The sequence below is a fragment of the Sinohyriopsis cumingii genome, chromosome 19, assembly GCF_028554795.1.
Source record: "Sinohyriopsis cumingii isolate HCF-2022 chromosome 19, ASM2855479v2, whole genome shotgun sequence".
NCBI lineage: Eukaryota > Metazoa > Mollusca > Bivalvia > Unionida > Unionidae > Sinohyriopsis > Sinohyriopsis cumingii.
The window spans coordinates 70,612,510-70,637,645 of record NC_142979.1 but is presented as its reverse complement, the minus strand read 5'-3'; the positions used below and the strand labels follow the sequence as shown (position 1 = coordinate 70,637,645).

The 25,136-nt window shown below is 39.5% G+C and overlaps 1 protein-coding gene across 6 annotated transcripts in view; it reads right to left on the bottom strand.

The window, feature by feature from the left end:
- Positions 1-25,136, bottom strand: part of LOC149775923 (uncharacterized) — an 84,819-nt gene that overhangs the window by 40,367 nt on the left and 19,316 nt on the right. For all 6 annotated transcript variants that reach the window (XM_089943552.1, XM_089943554.1, XM_089943550.1 and 3 more), the window contains 2 exons: positions 23,214-23,294; positions 21,301-21,424 (listed from right to left, as the gene is read on the bottom strand). In XM_089943552.1, coding sequence (XP_089799678.1) covers positions 21,301-21,358 — 58 coding nt within the window. In that variant the 5' untranslated portion in view covers positions 21,359-21,424; positions 23,214-23,294. The remainder of the gene's footprint in view (positions 1-21,300; positions 21,425-23,213; positions 23,295-25,136) is intronic.

Here is a 25,136-nt window from a genome sequence, read left to right as displayed (position 1 = left end):
TCGTAAACTCATTATTTCCACTGTGAAAACAAAGTCATATGGACAGCGTTCTTTTGCATACCTTGCCCAGGAACGTGGAATGAATTGCTCACTGAACTTAGACACTAAGACACAGTGATCCCATTCAAGAGTGCTCTCAAAACTCACTTATTTATACTGCAAGAACAAACTTATGGACCTAATAATGTTACCTACCTTAAATATTCTCGGCATGTATTTTATGTTTTCTAATTTCATCGTGTTTGTTTTTGTAATCATATCATTATATATGTTTTCATTTTATGTTATACGTGTTGTTTAATATTATAAAGCGCTTAGAGCTTCTAAAGATTAGGCGCTATACAAGTTCTCATTATATATATATATATATATATATATATATATATATATATATATATATATATATATATATATATATATATATATATATATATATGTATATTTAATTTGCATTGTTTGTCCAAAATTGAGTTCATTTCTGCTTGACCTAAGTTGACTTCATTCTGTAAACAACTAATCTGTAGGGAAATTATTATCTAATTGTATGGGTTTAAAATCAGTATAATTATGAATAGAAGTGAATTGGTTTATTGGGGTCTAGGTCCACGTTTTGGAATTTCCTTAGGTTCTTTTATATTATCCAGGTTCTGATTATTCCTTTGTATTATATGTTGTGTCCACTATTTTTTTTTTTTTTTTTTTTTTTTTGCTGAAACTGGTATTCTACAAATGATTGAATTCAAGTGATTATTTTCTCTGAAAATTCAAACGTACTCTGATAAAATTCTTGGACAAAGACATTCACTGGAATTTATAGTGAATTCAAAATTGGAATCATATTGCTATGATTCAACAAAAGACTATTGACACATCAACACTCTACAATCTACCAGTCACATCAGCGTCTTCAGTTTTTGGATTTATTCTGGAATTCTACTGAATGTTATTCGGGACGGTAAATTATTTAGATTTGTGTCTGTAATTCTTGGATAATTTTGGAATTTAATTCGCACTACCGTAAGTACTTTTTTCTCATTTTCTTTTCTAATTCTAGAGAAATAAGTTACCTGTTGAATTTTGCAAAGCGTTTTGCTTTTGATATATATATATATATATATATATATATATATATATATATATATATATATATATATATATATATATATATATATATATATATATATTACAAGGAAACATTTTCATAATTAAAAGAATCTGCATACTAATTAAATATATTTGTAAAATAAAACAAAGTGGCACTCGTCAATTGCTACACAAACAAGTGTTTTGTATCCACTGTATACATACAGGAACAACGTTCTTAAACTCCGCATATTGAGATTTGATCTTCCGCATTTGCAAGAAATGAGCAAACATATAACAACGCTGGTAGATGGATACGAGCAAGGCTAGTACACTTGTAACATTTCACATCATTCTACTGCTATGCAAATGTGTACATCAACCCATTCGTATATACGACAAAACTAAAAATGTCTGGATCACTAGAACATTTGTACAAGTTTTCATTGACCCACTATATGGGTGTACGAAAGCGTTTAAATCAAAAGTAAAAAATCTGTAGCGCATTTATAAAATTATATGATAATCGTCCTGGATAGTTTTACAAATACAATAAAATAAAGAACCAAAGTTGACAACAAGAACCTTTTCTGACGTAGTCCTTCGTAAAGATTGGTTGTATCTTGGTAAAACAAATATGCTTGCTTGACTTTTGGCATGAAACCGTTTCTTGCAATCGAATGTCTGGTCTAGACCATTGATATTCCATTCTAATTAATTCCCGCTGAACTTTAGACATCTTAACAGCCGCACCCCAGGTCATTTGTAAAATGACTCCTCGTTGCATTTCTAGCGTACGGTTGAATCTGGATACAAATACTGCCTTTCTTTCGTTGAAAGTAGATTACTTATGTATCTTATTTTGATCAGGCCAGTTTTCAGATGTGTTACTTGTATAACTCGCCACCATGTTCGACCCAGACTTTTGATGGTTGGCGTAATCTTCAAGCTATTTCAAAAGTATTTTTGGTAGCAATTCCTGTTCACTTTTGAGTGGTAGGTTGAGTTGCTAATATCTGCAATTTTCAGCAAATACTTAGCTCCATCTTTACTCCTAGAATATTCTCTGACATTTATCATATCAGGAGACCAAATGTCACCAGCACCATTAGCAACTGATATGTGTTTTGAAAAGAAAAAAAAAAGCGTTTTCTTACTGGTTTACGCAACATATCTTCTAATCTTCTAATCCTGTTCAAAATTCGTCCTTTAATCCCTTTGTGGAGCCCCTCACAAAGGCTATATCTAGCCGTTTTCTAACTAACTTTGGTCGTATTGTTGCTAATTGGTTATATGGTTCTTGACGAGGCAGCGGTTACTAATTGGTATACAGTTACTCATGCGGAATATTAAAGAGACCGATGTACTTGCGTCCTACCAAAGTCCAACCGCCTTTTAGTTTCAGAAGTAGATGAATAAAGTTTGTCGAAGTCAGTGACACAGCTCTATGCATTCGATGTTGTTTGCAGAGACCACATTATTCAACTACTGTGATTGCCCTTAATGCAAATAGCATCACCACATGCGTGCTTGTATACAAAGCTAAAATACAAACATATTATAAGTGTCTAAGACAAAATGGGTTTGTAGGTTTCAACGCAGTCGACTGAAATAGTGGCTTTATCTAACATTGATATTGTATGCTGCGAACAGCGCACACCGACTTTATGACTTGAGGACCGTTTTATAGTTTGCAATTCAGATTTATCTACGCTGTCTGCATTCTTTCAGCAAAAAGTAAGACGTACCAGGAGGATGTCCTTATACTGTACGATGAGAAGAAAAAACACAAAATATGTAGCGGCTTGTTGTCAGACAAAATGTATGGCAGCGGCCATTAGCAGGGGGGGGGCGAATCCGACAACTTTTTCGACAAAATTTGATTGAGGCTTTAAAACGACAAATAGAGCCTTCCTTCGAAATCTCACTTTTCGAACAAAAAAAAAATAAAGTCTCCGTTTGGCAAATGGAGCCTTAGCGTTTTTTGCTCGAAAACGCTATATTTCGCGACAACATCTCGTTGGTGTTTTCCCGTGGTAATCATCGGGCGTCCCGCGTCGATGTCATCGCCCCCCCTGCTGCTATGATCTTACAAACAGAGTGATCACTAACTCCTCCTCTTGTAGGTCAATTAGGTTATTTGACTGATCGGTAAGTCTGAAATTAATTCTCGTTAAAAACCGATTATGGCATCGCATATAGACCGGATTAATCGGACTCTCAATGATCAAAAATCCCGGAGGGGCTGTTGGTGAAAATGAATAAAGGATATATCCCTGTTGAGCTTGATTTGATTGCTTGGTATCCACCTGGTAACTCCCTTCGATAACATCACACACTAGATTGATCGCTATCACTGATGCGATATTTACGTTGTACGGGGCAATATGCCTACCACCATCTCCGTTATCGTGTTTGAGGATATAAGTTGATGGACCGAGAAAATCATTAAGAGACTTTCTTAGTTCTGGCGCGTTGTATCCTGGAAACTTGAAATCGGGTAAATCGGCTTCTGTGATATTATACTCGGTTAGGAATTTTTGTTTACTACCATCGCTGTTATCGGATATCATTTTAACGACTCGTTCATTGATATATTCCATGTCTGATATAAATTGATTTAACACCTCAACGTGTTTTCGTTCTTTTGTTTCCCGTAGCTGTTCTAGTTGTAATTGGTAATAATAATCAATCTCGGCAAACATATCAGTGATATCACTTAAAATAAATGTTAATATGGCGACCGATTCAGTAGTTTCCTTATGCTGAAAATACCACTGCATGATATTCCTGTCTTGAAATAAAAACCAACTGGGTGATAACGTGCTTTTTATAGTAGATAATTTATAAAGATACCGGGGGGTAATTTCATGATACGATTTCGCATTCGTGTGCAAGTCCTCGGGTGGATTCTTAGGCCATCCTAGTATGGTTCTTATTGAACTGTTATAAATATCAACCATATACCCCGGTGTGCTTATTTCAATCGTCGACGATAACGTCGGTTCATGAACCGTAATAGCGATTTTTGATTCTTTTCCTGTGATCGATTTTATCCTGCGCTGAAATTCTCCATTGATTTGTTCTATTTGGTATGACCCAGTTGGTATTGTAACCTCATTCCAGTCTGGGGTCCCATCGGGCTTATTTGTCCATGCAAAAACCAGCGAGTTATTAGGTTGTTGTCCGTTAAATGCGTCCGCTCGAATATTAGGCCAACTGTGATATACTCGCAATTTTGCCAGCGCTATTTCCTTCACTGGAACCGGCGACGGGAAGTTCACACTGAATTCTGGCTTCGTTGACGTTATCGATATCATACTTGTTTGTACCGGAGTGGTGTTCTCCGCGATCCGCTGAAGTAATTGAGACCCTTCGGGGTTCAGCGACATTATTATTATTCGTTGTTTTTAGTGTCTAATTTCAACAACCAGGTGGTTCCGACTTCCAGTTAAAAATCCTCGATTTTTGACATCGCGGAGCTATACAACTGGACCATCGTGGAGAATTCAACATCGGATATGAACAAATTATCAATCGATAACGAGATCAACCCGGATAATTTCGAGTACGCGTCGGATACTATTTGATGTTTTACTGTATACTCGTCGAGTTTTTTCTGAAAACACGATGATATCTTTTTAGTGATTGCGTTGGCGACTCCAGCAATTGTTGTCATCGCGGAGATAGCGATTGGAACAGCGATCGGGGCTATCGTGGTTACCGTGGATAAAATAACACCGGTACCGGCTACTATACCCGACACCGAGTACACGACCGCGTCGATGGTGGTTATTTTTCTGCGGTATTTTTTTATTTTTGCGCGGTATTGTTCGGAAAGCGTTTTCAAATTCGCGGAGAATTCTTTTGCGGTATCGAATCGATATTGATGTGACGTCGGTGATACCTCTGATTCAATTACCCTGGTGGTCATTTTTATTTTAAAAGAGCTAGTGTTTTTAATTACTTAGATTCGCTACAAATTCCACATACCATGTGATGTTTGTCCTAAATAGACTGCTATCAACGGCCTTAATTATAAACCGTTCAATTGTATCCTTGTCAATGATTGTTGACACTGTATTGTTAAACCCGGATGAACTCGACGATGATATACTAAACTGCATCGCCGAAATCAATGTCAATCGATAAATGCCCTTAACAGTTGCGGTGATATTTACTGTATTCTGTGTAGGAGTCCAATCGAATGATCCATGCCGAATTGTGTATACTATGTTGATGATGTTCTCATGAGGGATTTTTATTTTTTCGAATCGCTCTGCTACTCTCGGTAGTCCGTCTTTAATCGCTTCAACATCAGTTCTGATTGTTCCTATTTCCTGTGTATGCCCGTCTATACTTTTTTTGTTTGCTGCAACATTAGTTTTGATCGTTTCTATTTCCTGTGTATGCTCGTCGATATTTTTTTTGTTCACTTCAGTATTAACAGCGAGTGTATTTATTTTCCTTACCCACCTGTCTATATTCCCTCTGTTCGCTTCAACCTCGGTTCTGAGCGTTACTATTTCCCCTGCACGCGCGTCTATACTCACTGTGTTCGCTTCAACCTCGATTTTGAGCGTTGCTATTTCCTGTGCATGCTCGTCTATATTCCCTTTGTTCGCTTCAACCTCGGTTCTGAGCGTTGCTATTTCCCCTTCATGCGCGTCTATACTCCTTGTGTTCGCGTCAACCTCGATTTTGAGCGCTATTATTTCCCTTGCATGCACGTTTATACTCCCTGTGCTCATTTCAACATCAGTTTTGATTGTTTTTATTTCCTGTCCATACGCAGTGATATCATTTATAGTTGTTGTAATCTCATCCAGCTTGACACTTTTTTTACCAAAGAATTTATCAAAGTTGTTATCGATCCTGTTAAAATTTTTTCGTAACGTGTAAAATTGACCCGACAGCGTTGTAAAACCGTCTCGGATTAATGTTACCGCCGATATATGTTCACCCGGTTTGAGTCGTCCGTCGCTGGTATACAACGCGATAGTGTCTTCGGCGGCGTCACGCTGTCGTGTTAAAACGTCATCCAGCGACACATTACTGGATTTCAGTTTACCCTGGCGGTCTTGAAATACAACTATTTCACCTGGGTCAACACTGGTTAAATTCAACATATCAGCGATTTCATCCTCGATTAGTTTTTTTATGTCATCGGTGGCGGGCGTTTTCAGCGCCGAAACCGGTCGTCCCCAAATATCAATCATCGTTATTGTAAAAAAAAACAGCGTTTCTAATTAACCCGCCGGGCCTCTACGACCCCACTAGTGTATTCGTTTACAACCACATGAGGTGGTTTTCGCGATGATGAAATCGCCGCGAGTACGTTCAATACTTCACGGCCGCATATCGGCGGGTCGCTTAACTGCTGTGTTGGCAGCGTGGAATAAAAAACCCGGGCTGAACACGTCCGGATATACCGCATAAACTCGTTCGGCGGGGCTAACCCGTATGAATCAAAATAGACGATCGCACGCGGATCAATCGCGTATGCAACCCAATGAGTTCCCGCTCCGGAGGACCCATCGAGGTTAATTATGCCGGTTTCAATATTCCTTGGTGCCGCCGGTAATTGATCCCTCATAAAAACACCTCTGAAGTTTTTTATCGCTAGCGCGTCTGCGGCGTCTATTAAATCAAAATTAGACATGGGAGTCATAGACTCCCGAGTCAATAAACGGTTCCCGGTAGTCTTAGACCCTTTCCCGAGTACCATGAATACGGGGTCCCCGGTAGTCTTAGACCCTTTCCGGCCACGGATCGTTTTTTTTTATAGCCTTTCCCGGTTGCCTTCTTCAATGCCATCCCCGCCGCGGTACCAACGGCTCCTAACGCAGCCGCCTTAGCCACTGCTGGTGCGGCCGCGGCAATCAACGCCGGAATCGCAGCTAACAACGGAAATATCCCACCCTTTTTATTCTTCATCGCATTATTGAAATGTTTTATTTGACGCGCCGTCAACGATATCTTATGATTACCACCTGCCATCTGTGACGGCTTCAGCGTTATTGTGGCCCCGCATTGTTTAGCCGACTTTGATCGTAATTTTTTGACTTGACCATCAGTCAATTCTACACTGACGACACTATACGACATTTTATTGTAAACGTGTTTGTGCTTTCAATTACATGTTTTCCACTGGCGCATCAATGATTCTCATTCGTCCACCAACACCTTCCAACAGCATTGATTTATCGCTGAGAATGACAGCAACCGCCCTATAATTGGCACCAGCCGGGGCTATACGAGCTCGGAAGTGTATATCAACGACGGATTGTCTCGTTAAATCAAGATGTTCCAACGAAAAATAATAAATCGGATACAGCTTTTTAAAATCAAGTTGTGATATTTGCAAACCAGTGTCGACGTTTTGATCACGGCCCATATATGACAGCAATCGATGATACACACGTGCGATATGGTTGTCGCCGTAATTAAGCTGTATATCCTCGGATGGTTCCTGTTGTCCGTTTATTCTCAGCGAAACATCCCTGACTCCTAATTGATCAAATATCATATGGCTGTGTTCTTGATTACCCAATCGTTCCCTATTCTGTAGCGCTATAAAAATATGACGCGGGGCTGAAACACCCTGTTTTGATGCCAAGTGCCATGTAAACGTATCGGCGACGTTATCCTCTTTAGCATCAGTTGTTACCGCTAGCCAACTCAACAACGATTTCCCTCCCTGTTCCATAAATGATAACAATTGTGCTTCCGTGGTAACTGATGGAGTCAGCACCGGCATCCACAATGCCATTTTAGTTAAAACGACTTTACCGGCAGCGACGCCAGCAGCACGCCATATTGCATTGTTATCATCGCCCCTTCGCGTCAGCGCGATTGTATGCTTAGCCCCATAGATAACTTTTCTGACATTTCTGCAGAATCCAAATATGTGATGGAGTGGAATCGCGCATGAAAACTGTCGGCGTGGTTTTTGCAACATTGTTACTCGTGCTGCGAATCCCATATTGTAATTATCGTTAAGACTTTTTATAATATTGAAATCAGTGTCCGGTTTTGCTCTGCGGTCTGGATTGGCTGCTTCAGCCTGATCACCTGCGGTCTCTTTTTTCGCCAGCACGTTAACGTACTGAATATGGTCAGCGTTATCGGTGGTGTCCTTTGCAAACATCATAGATGGGCCCGCCGATCTTGTATAATCATCCGAGTATCTCGCTAACCCAATTATCGTTGTTGCAACATCAACCTCGCGTTCTATTGATTCAATTTCTCGCCCGTCAATAAGATATCTGGCGCTCTCAAATAACGCCATGATACCGTTGTTGACAAAGCCAACTCGAACACGATTGTCATCTGCGTATGGCGCATTATCGGCAGCATTTGTCACGAGTTCTCCCTCAATTTCGATAAACGCTTCACATGGCAGAAAGTATCTACTGGTATCTTGGACCTGAAGTTCAATTCGCGATCGTAGGTCGGGTTGCGCTGCATAATAAGAATAATATTGATAATCACGGACAGAATCATCCCTGCGCACTGGGGCATCCATATCAAACGCGGGGTCAGCGGTTCGCGCAAACATTTTATTATTTATCATGTTGATGTTTTCAATTGCGATTTTCTTTGAATTCTGTTTAAGACCACTCTCCCGCTATTGTGTTCATGGGCGCGTTGGTGGATGACTGAGCCGCCAACGACTCTAGTTTTTCTTCCACGGCGTTATTTATTACTTTACTGACATTTGCAGGCATCACTGTCGTTGATGGCATCACCGGTGGTTTTTGTTTTTTTCTCGAAAATCCCCTGGATTTCACCAACGACATTAGTTTGTCCTTTGCTGCAGAAAGCGCCTTTCCGGCAACGTCTCCAATAGCACTAATACCCTTATCACGAATAACATCAATAGCCTTCATTCCTAATTGTTTGGCTAACGGCGCTACTTTTGGAGCCATTCTTGTAAATAACCCCGCAATGGTGCTACCGAGACCATCTCCATAGTACGCGCGGTAAACAGGCAATCGCGAGTTTACCACGTAGACGAGTACTGGTTTATCGTGGTTGTAGTGTATGATCATCTTTATTATAAAAACACCGGTTTTTCAATTAGTGATTGTGATCACCCCCCCCCCTTCCCACCGCCGTGTGGAAAACCGGAATAAATTTTATCAAAATTTCCTGGGGTTTTTGCCCTCGATAAAAATCCGGTTTTTTTCCGGTTTTTTCTTGATTTCTAGTCATTTTTGGTCGTTTTTTGACCGTTTTTTTTCGATTTTTCAGCAAAAACATCGATTTTCTCTAAATGATTTCCTGGGGTTTTTGCCCTCAAAAACCAACCAAAAACGGTCAAAAAACGACCAAAAACGGTCAAAACGGCCAGAATTAACAAAAACGATAATTTTTTTAATCATCCACGAGTTCGTCTATGAGCGTTCGATACGCACTAACGTCCATGATACCGCCCGTAAATAACCGCTTGCAAATATCAGCGGCCTCATTGATTATTTCCGGAGAGTTATTTCCGGCTCGTTTTCCTCCGATTAGTACCTCTAGCCGTGATATATCACTGAGAACACTGTTAGGACAGGTAACGCCGTAGGATTCTTTACCAACAGAGTATCCTTTTCCTTTTTTTGGTATTCTACTTTTTACTTTATTGTGGAACGCGTCGTAATCGGGACCATCACTACGTAGTAATACATCTTTATGTTTACTCGCTAAATACACTATTCTTGTCCAATCCTTTAACGACTTTATATTTTTCTCGTAACCGCTATTGATATGCTCCTTATCTCGTATGCTCTTAGCAAAATTGTTGGTAGCAAAATCAATTAATTCTCCCCTCCTGTTGCTGAGGTCTCTAATTTGATCCCTTGTGCTCTTCTTAAGTACATTACGGGGTATATTCCTCTCTTTTTCTTCTTCTGGTATTTCTTCTTCCGGTGTTTCTTCCGGTATTTCTTCTTCTGGTTCTCTTGCGGTAGCACCTAGTTCTTCTTCGTCGGCCATTGTAACATAAGGTTCTTGTGGTTCGGTTATAGCGAGTGGTGGTGGCCTCCGTGTTGTAGCAGCCGCTAGTGTTTCTAAAGACCTTTTTGTTTGTTCGGTCTGAGCCGCTATCTTTTCAAGCGCATCGAGGACGGGTACAGTTTCCGCCGTAACATCTTTGGTCGCTTTAGTTACCGGGGCAAAGAGTTGTTCGCTTCCAACAGTAAAATCGGTTTGTAGTTGCTGCCGCGTTTGAAGTTGCTCTCGTACCCTGTCTCGTAACGGTATGAACTTTCTAAGCGCTGCTAGCCGCTCTCTGGCTAGCCGAGTAGTGAGTGATTCACCTACCATTATTGCAATTGCGAAGCAATTTCTAATTTCCCGCCGAGTGTACCATCGGGGGCTCCACGGAGTTTTCGTCTATAATCCTTCTAATGTTTTTGATCTTGCTAGAAATCTCCCGGCGTCGTTCATAAACACGTCCGAGTTTTTTTCGTATTATTTCAACGGCGGTAAATAGTCCAATGAATGCATTTGCGTCATTGTGGTACAAGTTTTCATTGATCGTATGTTGTAATCGTTTTATAAAAAAATACTCGCGGGCCAGGGTAAAACGCCCCCGTTTCGATTGTTCGTTAATAATTTCATAATCGGATAATATTTTTTCACTGTCGAGACCATCAGATAATTCAATTCCTTGATTTTTTAATTTTGAAATCTCGGCTAATATATTATTGATGTCTTCGATATTCATTATTCTTATAAAACATCTTGTTTTTAAATAAAAAAAAAATGAAACCCCCGTGTATCAATTCCGAAGGTGTTTAATAATTCGTTAGACGTGACCTCGTCAGCGCCATAGGCGCCGGTGACCTTGTCACTCGCTGATTTCTGTTATATATGAAAATCGAATTCTATGCCCGGTCTTTTTTGAGATCGCTGAATTCTGTATTCCTTCTGCAACAAATCGTATCGAGGCTCCACAAATGTCAAAATATTTTCCTGCCTCATTCATCGACTGAAATATTTTTTCCTCGTGAGTTGTTGTATCAAATGACTTTACGGGTTTTGCTTTCTTTGAGTATTTACCAGTTTGGCCTTTTTTATTGTTTTCACTCTGAGAGATGGCTTGCAGGTTTATAAGAGAATTATCAGTCTTATTATTATTAATATGATCAATCACAAGCCCATTTTCGATTAATCCGTTGAATGCTTCAAATACAATCCTGTGAACATAATAGTTTTTTCCTCCTGCAGTAAATTGCAAGTATCCCTGATTACTTACGGTACCAACCGGCTTCTTCAGTCTACGATTTCTAACAACGCCGTCGCGAGATACCTCGTAATTAACGAGCACAGGATGCGGCTGAAATTCTTGGTTCATTTGTATAATAATACTACTTGTCTAATTTATTATTTGGTTTAATTATGAATCTTTCAACGTAGTCCTGGGGGGTTTTGATGACGAAGTCTGCGGTAGGGTCAATGACGGCGTTTTTAATTCGCTTGTCATAATAGCGTTTTAGTTCCCTGTATCGCTTTCCGCCACAATTGATACACAACTGCGATTTTCCTCTTACACCGACGTGACAAACCAAGCACGGGAGGGGGCCAAGAGAACCATTACGAACGCTTTGTAAATGGTACCCGCAGAATTCACCTCTACATGATTTATTGCACGGGGTTGTCGACCCAATCATCAACCATTTGCAGTGATTCATTATACTATATTCTTTCATTTAAATACTTGTTTTAATTATATGGATGAGTTCGAGAGATTAGCAGCAATTAAGCCCTGGAAAAATATTAAGTTCAATCTTGATAGAGTCCTCAAGGACGCACCAAAAGCGTTAATAAACGATAGAACCCTGTTGAGTAAAATACGCGATTGTATCGATGAATTCAAGCGTGATGGTGCATCTCATAGTTGGTCAACATTTCGAATTGATGGCGTTGTTGATGCTACCATGAACGACAACCGCGCAGCAACGATAATATCACAACTTGACGGTAAAAGGTATTTCTTCAGAGTAAAATTCATTGTCCGGGTGGAATCAGATGATTGGATCATACGTGATAAATTTGAACCAGTTCTCAGCGATAAGAAAACAGTCATTGTTAGCCGCGACTCCAAGCCGGGGCTGTTAACCGGAATTGACAGACCATACTATGAACGAGCGTATCCTGAAACAGCAGTTGTTTATGGAATATACCCGTTAAATAAGAAACCTGATATCGGAAAACTGAAACCAATGAAACAGTCAACGGGGATAAATTGTGTAGCAGAACGAGTAATAGAGCATTTTACAAATGCGTGTCGAGGAAACAAATTGACTGATTTACGACGTAGCAAAATCAACCAGTGGGAGGAGACAGTGCGCGAGCGTGGAGCAACCATCAGCGACATAGCGAGATTAGAAACGTCGTTGAGATTTCCAATAACCGTTACAACGATAACTGGTGAAGTATTATACGAATCGAAGTACAAATCAAATGGAGCCCCAATCAAAATTATTGATCATAACGAACACGCATGGACGCCCGCGATCACAGTGTTTCCACGGGATAGAACAGTAAAGTATATACCCGAAGAATTCCTGGAAAAGAACGGGTTTCTCGCGGAGAGGAAACTATTTGATGCTATCGCTTATTTGTGTAAAAACGACCCTGTATCAGTGTGGTTACTTCGCAGCGCTGATACCTTTGATCAGTTTGTAAGACCAAACGGTGAATTATATCGCACTGAAGCATTTCACAGCAGGATGAAAAAAACCGCCATGGAATTTGAAGAGCATGATGAACAACTGTTAACAAATTGTTTTACGATTCCATCGGTTGCAGCTCATGTTGCAGCGAGGAAAAATGCGTGGAGTCCAACACGCAAGGAATTTCTACCGGATGTACAATCCAGTTGTTTGGAATACTATCACGGTGGACTATGGAACACTGAATACAACCGCGACGCTATGATTTCCGTTGATATGGTTGCCTGTTATCCAGCGAGTTTTCTCGGGTATGGATCCGCCGCTGAGTATTTCAAACGATTTGGACACCCCAGACATGAAATGACTCGTGTTGCTATTAATGGACCACTGCCTGATTTTGATTTAACCGGATTCGCTCGCATAGTATCATTTGAATTCGCGGCAGGACTTCATCGCTGTTGCTATATTTGGATCGGTAGACACATGGCTGAAAAGAAGTGGTTGCCAATAGCGCTGCTACGGTATATGATTGATTGTAGCATGCTTGTATCGTTGATTGTCAGTGACGCGATTATATCATACCGAGCGCAGACTGAAGTCTGGTTACCAGAACCGGAGCGTCTAGATAGCATAATTGACGAGTCCAGAAAACACATCGATGCCGACGAGGAATATATCGTCGAATGGTCCAGGAGGATATTCAACCAACGAAACCGCGAGGCAAAAGATCTCGGTAGAAGAATAATCGGTAAGTTCACACAAGGTGGAAAAAACTGCGATTACAAACGATATTGCTCACGGCTGATTATAGATGACGCAGAATATGATTTCGTAATCAAGGACGCAGTGGCGAAAAATAGATACGTGAACTGCGAAACAGCTTTCTTGTCCAATGGAACAAAGTTGGGTACAGTTGTTACCTACAGCGATGGAGACAGCCCAGCATACCCGCATTTGAGGGCGTCTATGCTGGGTTACGCCGCTATCAATTTATTCTCGATGATAAATAGATTTCCTGACACCGCGGTTAGAGTAGCCGTTGATTCGTTTTATGTTGACGTAGCGTATAAGGAAAACGTAGCCGAGTTTACTAGTCCGGACGAGAGTTGGGGTACATGGAGAATTAAAAATGAAATACGACGCGATTATTCCCCGTCAGCAGATGTCGCCGTTGAAAACAATTACCTACGCGGTGATAAATTGTCAGAATGGTCTAATGCACCATCGTGTTCTGATCCAATTTGTAGACACAAGACGGTTTATTTAAGCGGCTGTGGCGGGTCAGGAAAGACGACTCGGGCAATTGAATTATTTCGAACGCGTGCAAGTATAATCGTGCTTACACCGACCCATAGACTAGCGCGAGAGATAAAACAACGAAATGTTGACGCCGTTACTTATCACAGCTTTTTTCGATACAGCGGCGGCGAGTGGACTCCTGATCGAATGGGTGAAAAATTTATTCCTGAAGTTATCATCTGGGATGAGATATGTACTGTTTCGTTAGACGTTTTACAAATGTTTCTTGAGTGGTTGCTGCGCGCGAATACAGCGGTAATCATGTGTGGTGACCATGGCCAACCACCACCATTTGTCGGCGAGGGTCCACATAATTGGTTGAGCGGGTTCGTGGACTATTATGAAGAAACCGATACTGATTACCGAGCACTTGATGAACAACTGCGCGGGGTTAAAAAATTAATCAGATTACAGCCGGATAGAATTCAGTGTGAAATAATCCGCGAGGTGATTCCGGAAACGCCGTTAAATGAATTCTGGGAAACATGGAGACCAAACGATTTGATTGTAGCGAGTAGAAAGATAGTCAGGGACACACTTCAGCGGAAGTTGTTTACGTTGCATAAGGAAAAGTTTCCAACGCGTCCAGTGCCGTTATGTTATAGACCCGCGGATACACGGCGGCAGAACATTGAAGTTGAAATTCCAGGCCGGACAGAAAAACAAATTCTCGTGCTGAATGATATTGTGCTCGTTGATATCAGCGTCGTCGAGGACGCGCTACGTGCTGATAAATCCCCGTGGACGCTAGGATACGCAACAACAATACATTCCTCGCAGGGACTGACTATCACGGATACAATTGTTTGGATGGTTGATAATCGCATCGAATGGTCCAATCTAGTCTATCTTGCGGTGTCCCGAGTACGGAGAATAAATCAGCTTCGAAGAATTGTTATTGACGAAGCCAGTGACGAAGCCGGTGACGGAGTCACCATCGATGCAAGCGTCATTGATAGAAAACTCTCGGGTTACCGCCAACAGGATAAAAAAAAACAGCGGCGTTTTGATATTGATGCCGAATTAATAATCTCGCTACGACAACAACAGAATAATCACTGCGCGAGTTGTAATTGTATAATGAGTTGGCGTTATTCGGATAAAGACACTCGCCAATTTACCGTGGACAGGATCGATAACAGTCTCGGTCATGTCAAAAACAATGTGAGGTTGACTTGTCTTGAGTGTAATAGACGCAACGGCGCTAGTTAAGACCACGCGGGGGTAATTGAGTATCGTCAGGTATCACTTGTAGTTGCTCGCGTGTAAACCCCCGCTGTGGGGCAGTTGAATCCAGTCTATAAATCGGTGGTCTATTAGTTGATCGTATTATCGTTGATATGTTATGTGTGGTAACACTCCAGATAGGATCAGTAGCTCTTTTTTTACCGCCTTCAAGCTCTCCTGGTTCATACAGATATCTAACAGTGACATCGCCGAGAATCGGCTTGGAAACGCTATCTATTTTTGATCTTCCGGGTATATACTCGTATTTAATCGCGTCGCTGGGCTTCATGTTGATTGCTCGGGTAATCTCGTTATTTAACGCTGCAATTACGCCTGGCAACCTTTTGACCCATTCACGAGATCGTTTTTCTTGGATGAATTCCTTCGCGTATTGATACCCAAATAACCGTTCAGCAAGAGTCCGATTGAATCGTTCAACAATTGCCTGATCACGATGTAGCGCAGTATGACCTCGTCGTATCGCGACGCTATAATGTTTCAGCGTTGATAAAACAGCGCCGCGAAATTCACTACCAGGATCAACTTGTAATAGATTTGGCCAGCGCAGAGGACCTCTTCGATAAATCCGCTCAAACGCATCGGCCACTTCAGTTGCTGACTTTGTTTTTAACGGCTCCGCTTGTTTGTATCGACTCGCAACATCAACTACGGTTAGCGCGTATTTGTAACCGTTGTCATGCGGCAGAAATAGTATATCAGCCTGATGAACTTCATTAGGTACGCTGACATCAAAGCGCGAGAAGTTGATTTGTTTAGGCGGTGGTAGATAGATTTGCCATATAGCCTGTTTGGATAACCAATTAGCCGCAGTGGCCTTTGTTACCTTTGCAGCGCTTGCAAGCTTACCAATTGCGGCCTTCCCCTTCCAGTATCCTCTCGGAGAATAATAGATGGATTCCATGTTGTTATTAATTACCAGCACCCATCATTAATTTACCTTTCATAGCCGATTTTACCAACCATGAGGCTAATTTTTCTTTGACGGATTTATCAGGAATAGCATTTAACGCGTGAATTAATTTTACGTCCGCGATATGGCACTGTTGCAGATCGCTACTTTTGTAAGCAACATCATGAGCATGACACGCCTTATCGATAGCATTTATTGGGTACTCACCGGGTTTGGGTTGATTTTGATCATCGAGTCTGATATCTAATCGTGTTCCGGGGCCACAGTAGCTATATCCTGGGAGGTGCTTTTCTCCTGGATACTTTGCCCACGGGGTTCCGGGGAGTTTTGATAACTTGGCTGCAATATCACCTCCTCGCTTTTTTTTAAAACATCCCCGGGTTTAATAGAAATAAATCTAAATTTCTTTGTACCGCATTGTGCACACTTGCCAGTAAGCGCCGATCTGTTATTTCTTGTTGTAACGGTTGTCATATCATTTGTGCCAGTACGCACTCTACACTTTACACAATATAGATCCATAATTTATGTATAGAGACATGAATATAATTGACTTTTCAGCGACTAAAACAAGAGAACCAGTTAAGCATGTTGCAGCGCTACCAAACTCGATCCGGATGATTATCATCGGACCATCTGGATCCGGCAAGACGCAATTGTTACTTAATTTAATAATGAGATGGATGAAGTGGGATAAGTTGTATTTGGTTGCTCCTAGCGTAGATGATCAACGATGCTACGAGGTGTTGAAAGATTTCAACGAGAATGCATCAGCGATCGCTGAAAAAAATGTTATTGAGTTTATTACAGATATCAATGAAGCACCAGGTATCGATGATATTGATGGCGACGTTAACAATCTAGTCGTGTACGATGATGTTATGTTAGACAATCAAAAAAACCCAGCTAGGATATTTTCCAGAGGCAGGCATAAAAACACTGACGTGATATATGTCACTCAACGATACACTCAGATTCCAAAAGTAATCAGAGACAACTGTAATATTCTTGCTGTATTCAACGGCGTTGATACACACACGCTACGAAATATTTGGCAGACATGGTGCGGCGGTGACATGGACTTTAATGTTTTTCGAAACTTTTTTAGTCATGCTCAGTCGACCCCACATGGATTTGTAACGATAAATTTACATGATCCTCGGACACGATATCGTATCGGACTTGACCAAATATTCGGTTAAATCATAGCAGCAGGGGGGGCGATGACATCGACGCGGGACGCCCGATGATTACCACGGGAAAACACCAACGAGATGTTGTCGCGAAATATAGCGTTTTCGAGCAAAAAACGCTAAGGCTCCATTTGCCAAACGGAGACTTTATTTTTTTTTTGTTCGAAAAGTGAGATTTCGAAGGAAGGCTCTATTTGTCGTTTTAAAGCCTCAATCAAATTTTGTCGAAAAAGTTGTCGGATTCGCCCCCCCCCCCCCCCCCTGCTGCTCCATTAGGTTCCTGCTAGCATGAAGATAAAACCGGCTTCCAAACTAGATTGATGTTGTCTAGCGATTAATGAAGGTTAAATTCTACTAGTATGTTTAATGAGTGTTATCCTTCATATCGTGTTCTGAGAAAATAAATACAACAAAAGTTCACCAGCTGAGCTATCCATATGTTAAATTTGAGTTGAATTATATGCACAACCTCACCCTGCACTAGAAGCATGCATTGTAATGGCGTAGCATGGTGGTAGACGAAACGATTAAACGTTAATCGCGTTCTGGCTTGTTGACCACTGCAACATATCGTGTCCTAAAACCATAAAAATAGTTCTTGATATTGATGACGCATCATTCTTCCCTCTTCAGATTTTGGGGCCAGCCTACCCTTAGAAAACATAATGCCTTTCCGATGTCATAGCTGCTCAGCGGCGTGATGTTGCTAGGTATTGTAGTCCTCGCAATATTTTTAAAGCGGGGGGGGGGAGCTTGCTCTAACCCCGCGTCCAAAAAGCTTGCCAGTTTGTCCTGGCAACAACACAGCAAGTGTCGGTAGAAATGGTAAGACTACATCTTGCATCTTTAGTAGCGCTGCATACATGTCAATGGCAATGCCATTTTTGGTCGCCGTTTGTTTTCGTTATCCTTCCCCTCTGTAAGCATGAGCCTGTTGCTGACATAAGATAATTATTTTGATGTTTGCCAAACGATAGCAGCCAGCAACGTGACGCCACCAGTAACAACGTTTTGTGTTATACTTCTGGGAGAGAATTTTCCACTTCCTGTTACGACATTTCTATGTAGAATGTTTAGAAAAACATCTTTTTAGTCGCCGTAATTCTCAACCGATATTTACCTTTTATTTTGTAACAGATATCGTTCCATTCGCCGTAGCCATTCCTACGGAACCAAGAACGGGCAATATTTTGGAGCTCAGGCTACCAGAAGTAGGATTGTTAGCAAGGTACCACCATTGCGACCAATTTGTTTAGCAGGCAATGTTAGGGCTATGACAGCATTAAAACGCTTTGATGTTTTAAATAAGAATATAATTTAGCTGAGTACTAGATACCTATCCGTGATAATGTTGACTGTTTCCAAGTCTATAAGTCTGTGTATGCGCTCTTACAATCGATTGTTGCTACGATGACATCAAAACCAGTTTCAACGTGTTGTTTTTACTCCCCTCCACCTCTCTCTCTCTGGACCATCGTGGAAAAAAACCCAGCGAAAATGCGTAAAAACAAGAGCTGCTATTTGTATTGACGTGGTTAAGAGACTGTATCAATTCCGGAAAATAACGTGGGTGGGAACTACACGGAAAATAAGGCTTATAATGGTTATAGTTTTATAGTAACATCTACCCATAATTTTAAAGTGTGAGTTGTGTGATATGATTTGTTTTTGTTTGTGCTGTTTTGGGGATATTTTTCGAGGGGTGGTGCTTTTCCTTTAGTCCGGCGTAGTACGCTTCTCTACCATCTGCAATCAGTATTTAAACGAACTTTATTTATCCGTAATTTTCTTCTTCGTTTTATTGTCCTGATGCACAGACATTTAAATGTTTAGCAATCAATGACTTACGATGGGTAGAGAAAGCATGTATGTATTCCCCCGTTAACCATTTCCTTTCAACACGCACACAGATTATGATATTTTGCATTCCTTTTTTCCATTGCACTAGCTGAATTCTCATTATTGTATACTTGGCAAGTTATTATTGTTATTCATTACATTCATATAAATTTTAAATTTTAATTCATTGATTGAAATTGTTGAAAAGATGTAGTTTCACTACTCATGGCTCTAAAGCTTGTAATGTTTTGTAATGCCTGAATATTTAATCTAAAATAGCATTCACATTGCAAGCAGGGTCTTTGCTGTAATAGTGTTCAGAAGGTATTGATTACTGTCTTTGCAGTGTTTAATAAATCGTCTTATCAAAGTTCGATGAAATGCTGACAAATCAAACTGAAGACTAGATAAGACTAATATACCCAGTCTCATTAAATGTGAGCTCGAAAAAAGAACTGAGATAAAGTAATGATCTGCTTGCCTTTGTAATTCCCAAATTAGCCATGTATACTAGACAGTTAAATTCCTACTTCATTCATTTTTACTAGCCAATTAGATTCCGACTTCCTCGTTTACGTTAGCCAATTAGATCAACTGTTATGTATCATGTGTGAGAGTAATTACAATAGATTCAGAATTCGTAAGGGGTTACAATACACCCATCATCAAGTCACCGTTTCAGAAATTTTAGAATGTTTATTGAATTAATTAATAAAAAAGTTCAATAATTATTACATAGTATCAATGCTTATTATTCTCGAGCACCTACGGTTTTGTTTGTCTGATGGTGTATGACCACAGACCAACTTTGCATTTTCTCTATATTGAATGATAAATGCTCTTAAAATTTTGTGTCAACTAATCACAAATGACATTACATTTGAAATGTCACTTTTGATTTGCTGAAATTTAAACCTCATACTCAGGTTCAGACTTAATGATGTTTGGACCCCGGATTAAGGAATCAAATAGATCAATAGAAGCAAGGTATATATTATATCGCAACGACACACCTATATGTGTGTCACATCAAGAGAAAGTAAGCATGCTTTAGCGTTGATTGGGCTTTTATCCTCTCACCAGCCTCTGGAGTCCAGAGGCAGGCACTAAAAGTGAAATACATAAACAAAAATCAGAATGTCATGAAAAGCGTTGTTGTTGGTATTATGTAGACTCCAAGACTATGTTTTGCTTGTTTATGGTACAGCTTTCAAACGATATAAATGTATTCCGAATGGAATGCAGGTTAGTATTATGTTTAGGAAACCTTTAGCTCCACCTTTCCCAATCACACAAACCCCATCTAGCCTACATTAAAACAATGTCAAAGATACATCTCTACTCTATTTTTTGTATAGCCTTTCTCTGTTTCTTTCTGGATTTGCTCTTAAATAATTCAAGACACACCACATTCGTATTGCCTATTTTTGGCACCTGGATTAGGTGTACAAAGTATGTCATTGACAGAAGTCTGATACCAAGTCAAATTAAAGTAATGAATAACTACAAAAAAAAAAAATGAAAAGCAGGGGACGTGTTCGATTTGACAAATGTTATGATACATTGTTAGATGGCTTGAAGTATGAATGTTTAAGTACTTTTTACCAAACTGCTCATATAAAGTCATGGCAGGAAACCCCATTATATGTCTGATGATGATTCTGGCACTTGGGTAACTAACCAGGTATAGAGTGAGTTTAGGGGGTTTGTGCGGTTGAGGTTGGTGGCGCAGATGCAGAAATTTGCAACTGCTAAACATAGAAATAGCCCTTGTTCAGATTGTTGTGAATCTGAAACAGACACATTTCCCAAAAAATTGGTATTTTGCATGGTTATCTCTGTTTTTGCTGAATGTCTATTGCAAGAAGCGAAATAACAACGTGTGCGTGATTCCCTTTTCTATGTTTCACTTCTTATCGGGCCTTCATCAGTTTGTTCGGTTTCGCTTTTATATTTTTTGAACTTGTAAACGTTCATGAGCTACAGTATGATGACATCCAATTTGTTGTTGCTAATTTTCTTCATCTGATAGACAAATACTATTTCAGCATTTACTTACCCAACTGCAACATGCCGACACATAAAATAAAAACTAATCCAGGTTTCCTCATTGTCATTGTCTTATCCTATATGTTGTTCTTATTCCTAAATAACTGTCTTCTTTAATGGCAGTAGTCGCTTTTCTAAAATAAAGAAACGGAAGAGATACAATTTTCATCTGGCACACACACATACACACACACATATATACTGTATATATATATATATATATATATATATATATATATATATATATATATATATATATATATACCCACCCAACAAACACAAAAGTTGTATTATCCCTTGAGTCACGTGATAGGTTGGATACGTGAATGGAATTTATATGGAAACAAGATTATATTTAAACATGCTAGAGGATCATAATTCCTTCCAAGCAGAACTTGAACCCATGATGCGGGTAATGGTACCTATCGCCTAGCACTAATGTACCAGCGCCCTAACAAACAACAACCAGGCGCCTATCCCTCATAAAATATGATACATGATCTAATGTGAACGAGACTTCGTTTGCCAGCAAATGGATTTTGATACTCAGCAAATGAAATGTAATACTCAGCAAATGGAATTAAATACTCAAGAAATGCAAGGTACACGCATTATAGATTAATTTCAGATTGACGATAATATACAAAATAAATGAAAAAAAATCATTTCTTCCTTAGATTCCATAGTATATGTTAGGTACATGATGATTATGTGAAGAAATGTACATTTGATGTTCTATCCTCAGTCTTTCTATTTTGGTTTTCCAGGTGGGAGTTGAGGTTGATGTTGTGTTTTTTAGGTTCTTGTGTATATTGGCGATAGGTGTTGGCCTATAGGAACCGCATTATGTTTTATATCTACACACACACACACACACACACACACACACACATATATATATATATATATATATATATATATATATATATATATATATATATATATATATATATATATATATATATTTGTGGTAATTTCGCACGTACTGTCTAAAGCTTAAAACCCAATCGGCAGCATCAAGACACCTTGTAAATTCCATAGTGGTTATTAGTGAGCAGGAGGTCACGTGATAACCCGGCTTCCTTGACATGAATCAGCATCTTTTAAGGAGTGTTCTATAAATGTTAAAAGATAGCTGAGTGTAATCCGTATTGGTGTACCACTCCAGCTTCATCGCAAGATGCGCTTTCAATGAGAATTTGGTGGCAATGGATTAAAAGACGTGGACATTGTAACAAATATGTATGCATTCTTGGAAAGTAGGTAATACCGACACATGTTGCATTCATTAGTATTTGGGCTTGTGTCAACGTTCATTTTTGTTTGAATTAATTTGCAAATTTCGACATTATCGGATTCAGGCTGCATGTTGAGCCCAGACAAACCTCGCTCCCTAGCGCCTGAACAAATTGTTCTAAATAATAAGCTACTAGTTATTGTAATGATAAATAAAAGGACATGAAACAAAGAATAAGAATTCCACAGAATGCTATTTCTTGCGTGCTTGTATAGTATAGGTTGGGTCGGGAATCCGGGCACTTTTTCACATCTGGGCATTTTCAGTGCATAGGTACGACCGCCGAAGTGAAAACGACCGCCATTGTTCCTTAAGTAACGTGTGGGTGACATTTATACACCATTTTAAGATATGCCTAAGATTGGCAATTATTATTATAAACGCAGTGTGGATAAATGTACATAGGTTGAAAAATACACAACTTTCAGTACTTATTAATAAAAGTTTAATAGGACAATTAAGGAATAATAATAATGGAAAAATATAAATTAATGTGAACTTTAAAAAATAATTAGGATCACAGGTAATACAGACTGAAAATTTCAGATTCTGATATAGTTTATGGAAAGAAATATATTTTTGAGAAAAAGATTTCAACAAAATATTTTGTTGAGAAACAAACTTACCAGTTGTATCTGTAAGATAGTTGCAAACATCATTCCATGTCACTTCAGGCCATTTTGTTGGGTTATTTACCCAAACATTTGCTGGAAATTTATAAAGACAATCATTAATTTCCACAACCTTAAGTTTCTGTAAATATCGTGCATTAGCATCGATCTCCAGCGTCTCTTTGTAAACGTAAGACATTGCAAGAATGAATTTATATTCGTCATTTTATAAAGTGTTTAATACACAAACTATATAAACAACACAGCCTTCAAACTGCCTTGACACTAATTGGCGTATATTGTCGTGTACACATGTACGTGACACGTACACACCACTGCCACCCTTATAAATGCAAAATATATTACCTCTATAACTATATTCAGAATTGGGATTTCTTTTTTAAACAACACAAACGCCGAAAATTCTGTGCAAACATAAGAGAAAGTACTTCTTTCAGTAGCGCTAATACAAAAGATTGTATTTCCTCAGCGTCGTCACTCGGGTTGGCGTCACCCAGTGCGGTAGCTCATGGTGTCACCCCCATGGTCCTTCTTCCGTAACAGACCATACAGAATCCTTAGTAATGTCATTTTGGTGTCACCCCCTCTGATGGTGTCACCCGGTACAGTCCGCACCCCACCCCCCCGCCCCGCATCCCCCTAGCGACGCCACTGCTGTGCCTGCTAGTTTTGTATTTAACTATGATCGGTTATCCGCTTATGAAATCCGACTAGACCGAGCAGTGTGTGCTCTGTAAAATTTGCAATTTTTCATTTTGGTGTCACCCCTCTGAGATTTTGTTACCCTGTGCGGTCCGCACCCCCCGCACCCCCCTAGCGTTGCCACTGTATTTCCTCTACGTGATAACACTGACTGCATATCAACTGATATGATTTATTTGATAACCTGTGAAACCTCAGTTTTCCTTTAATATTTCAACACACTTTAACACCAATAGTCACTCTCTACTCGATTTTTCTTTCATCCAAATAGATATTGTTCATGGTGACATGAATAGACTCATAAAAGAAACTTATTGGATTCATAAATTAGATGCTTCTTATCCTAATGGGGTTAATGCCAATGTACTATATAAAATTGTAATATTTTTGTTAAAATTGATATACTGTATAACCTTTATAACAATATAATTATATGTATGTCTGTTTCTATTTTATTTTATTATTTTATAAGAATATTCGACAGACATTCATTCGTGGTTTTATATCCTGCTTATACAGAAGACTATGCAGCACTTCTGAACAGAAAACAGAAATAATAAACGAAATATAGGTAAACTAAAACGGTTTGCAATATCGAACATAGCTAACGTCATCGTAGTGTTTCTAAGCAATTGCTTTCACCTCCGCAATATGGCGGAAAGTAGGTCGCTGAGCTAGTGACGTCATGCCGACCCAACCTTTTGAATATCTGTCTTGTACCGGATGTTTGCAAACAAAAGAAATCGTGAATCAAAATAATTAGAATAATCCAGGTTTTTATCTGAAACAAAGAGATATATTTTTATGCAAAACAGTCGACAGTTTGTAAGAAACGAACCATGAATATTTATCTTTGTGCCGTTGTGTAATTTAATGCATACATATTCCTTGCAACGTAGTACATGGTTTCGTTCATACATGCTTGCACATACGTTACTCATCACAGGAGTGACGTTATCTGAAGTGCTAAATAAATATTGTAATCCACCTCGCATTGTTGAGCACGTCTTTATCTTTAACCACAGCTGACAAGTGCGAGTAAAATCAGGAACATCTGTAAAGACGGCTCATCTATATAATCCTGATAGTTGCTATTCAGAATACAATTGTTACATTTGGAAAGTGTGTGTGTGTGTGTGTGTGTGTGTGTGTGTGTGATTTAGATTTTTAACTTAGCTTTAACAATTTTTCAGTCATACAATTACGATGTCTGCA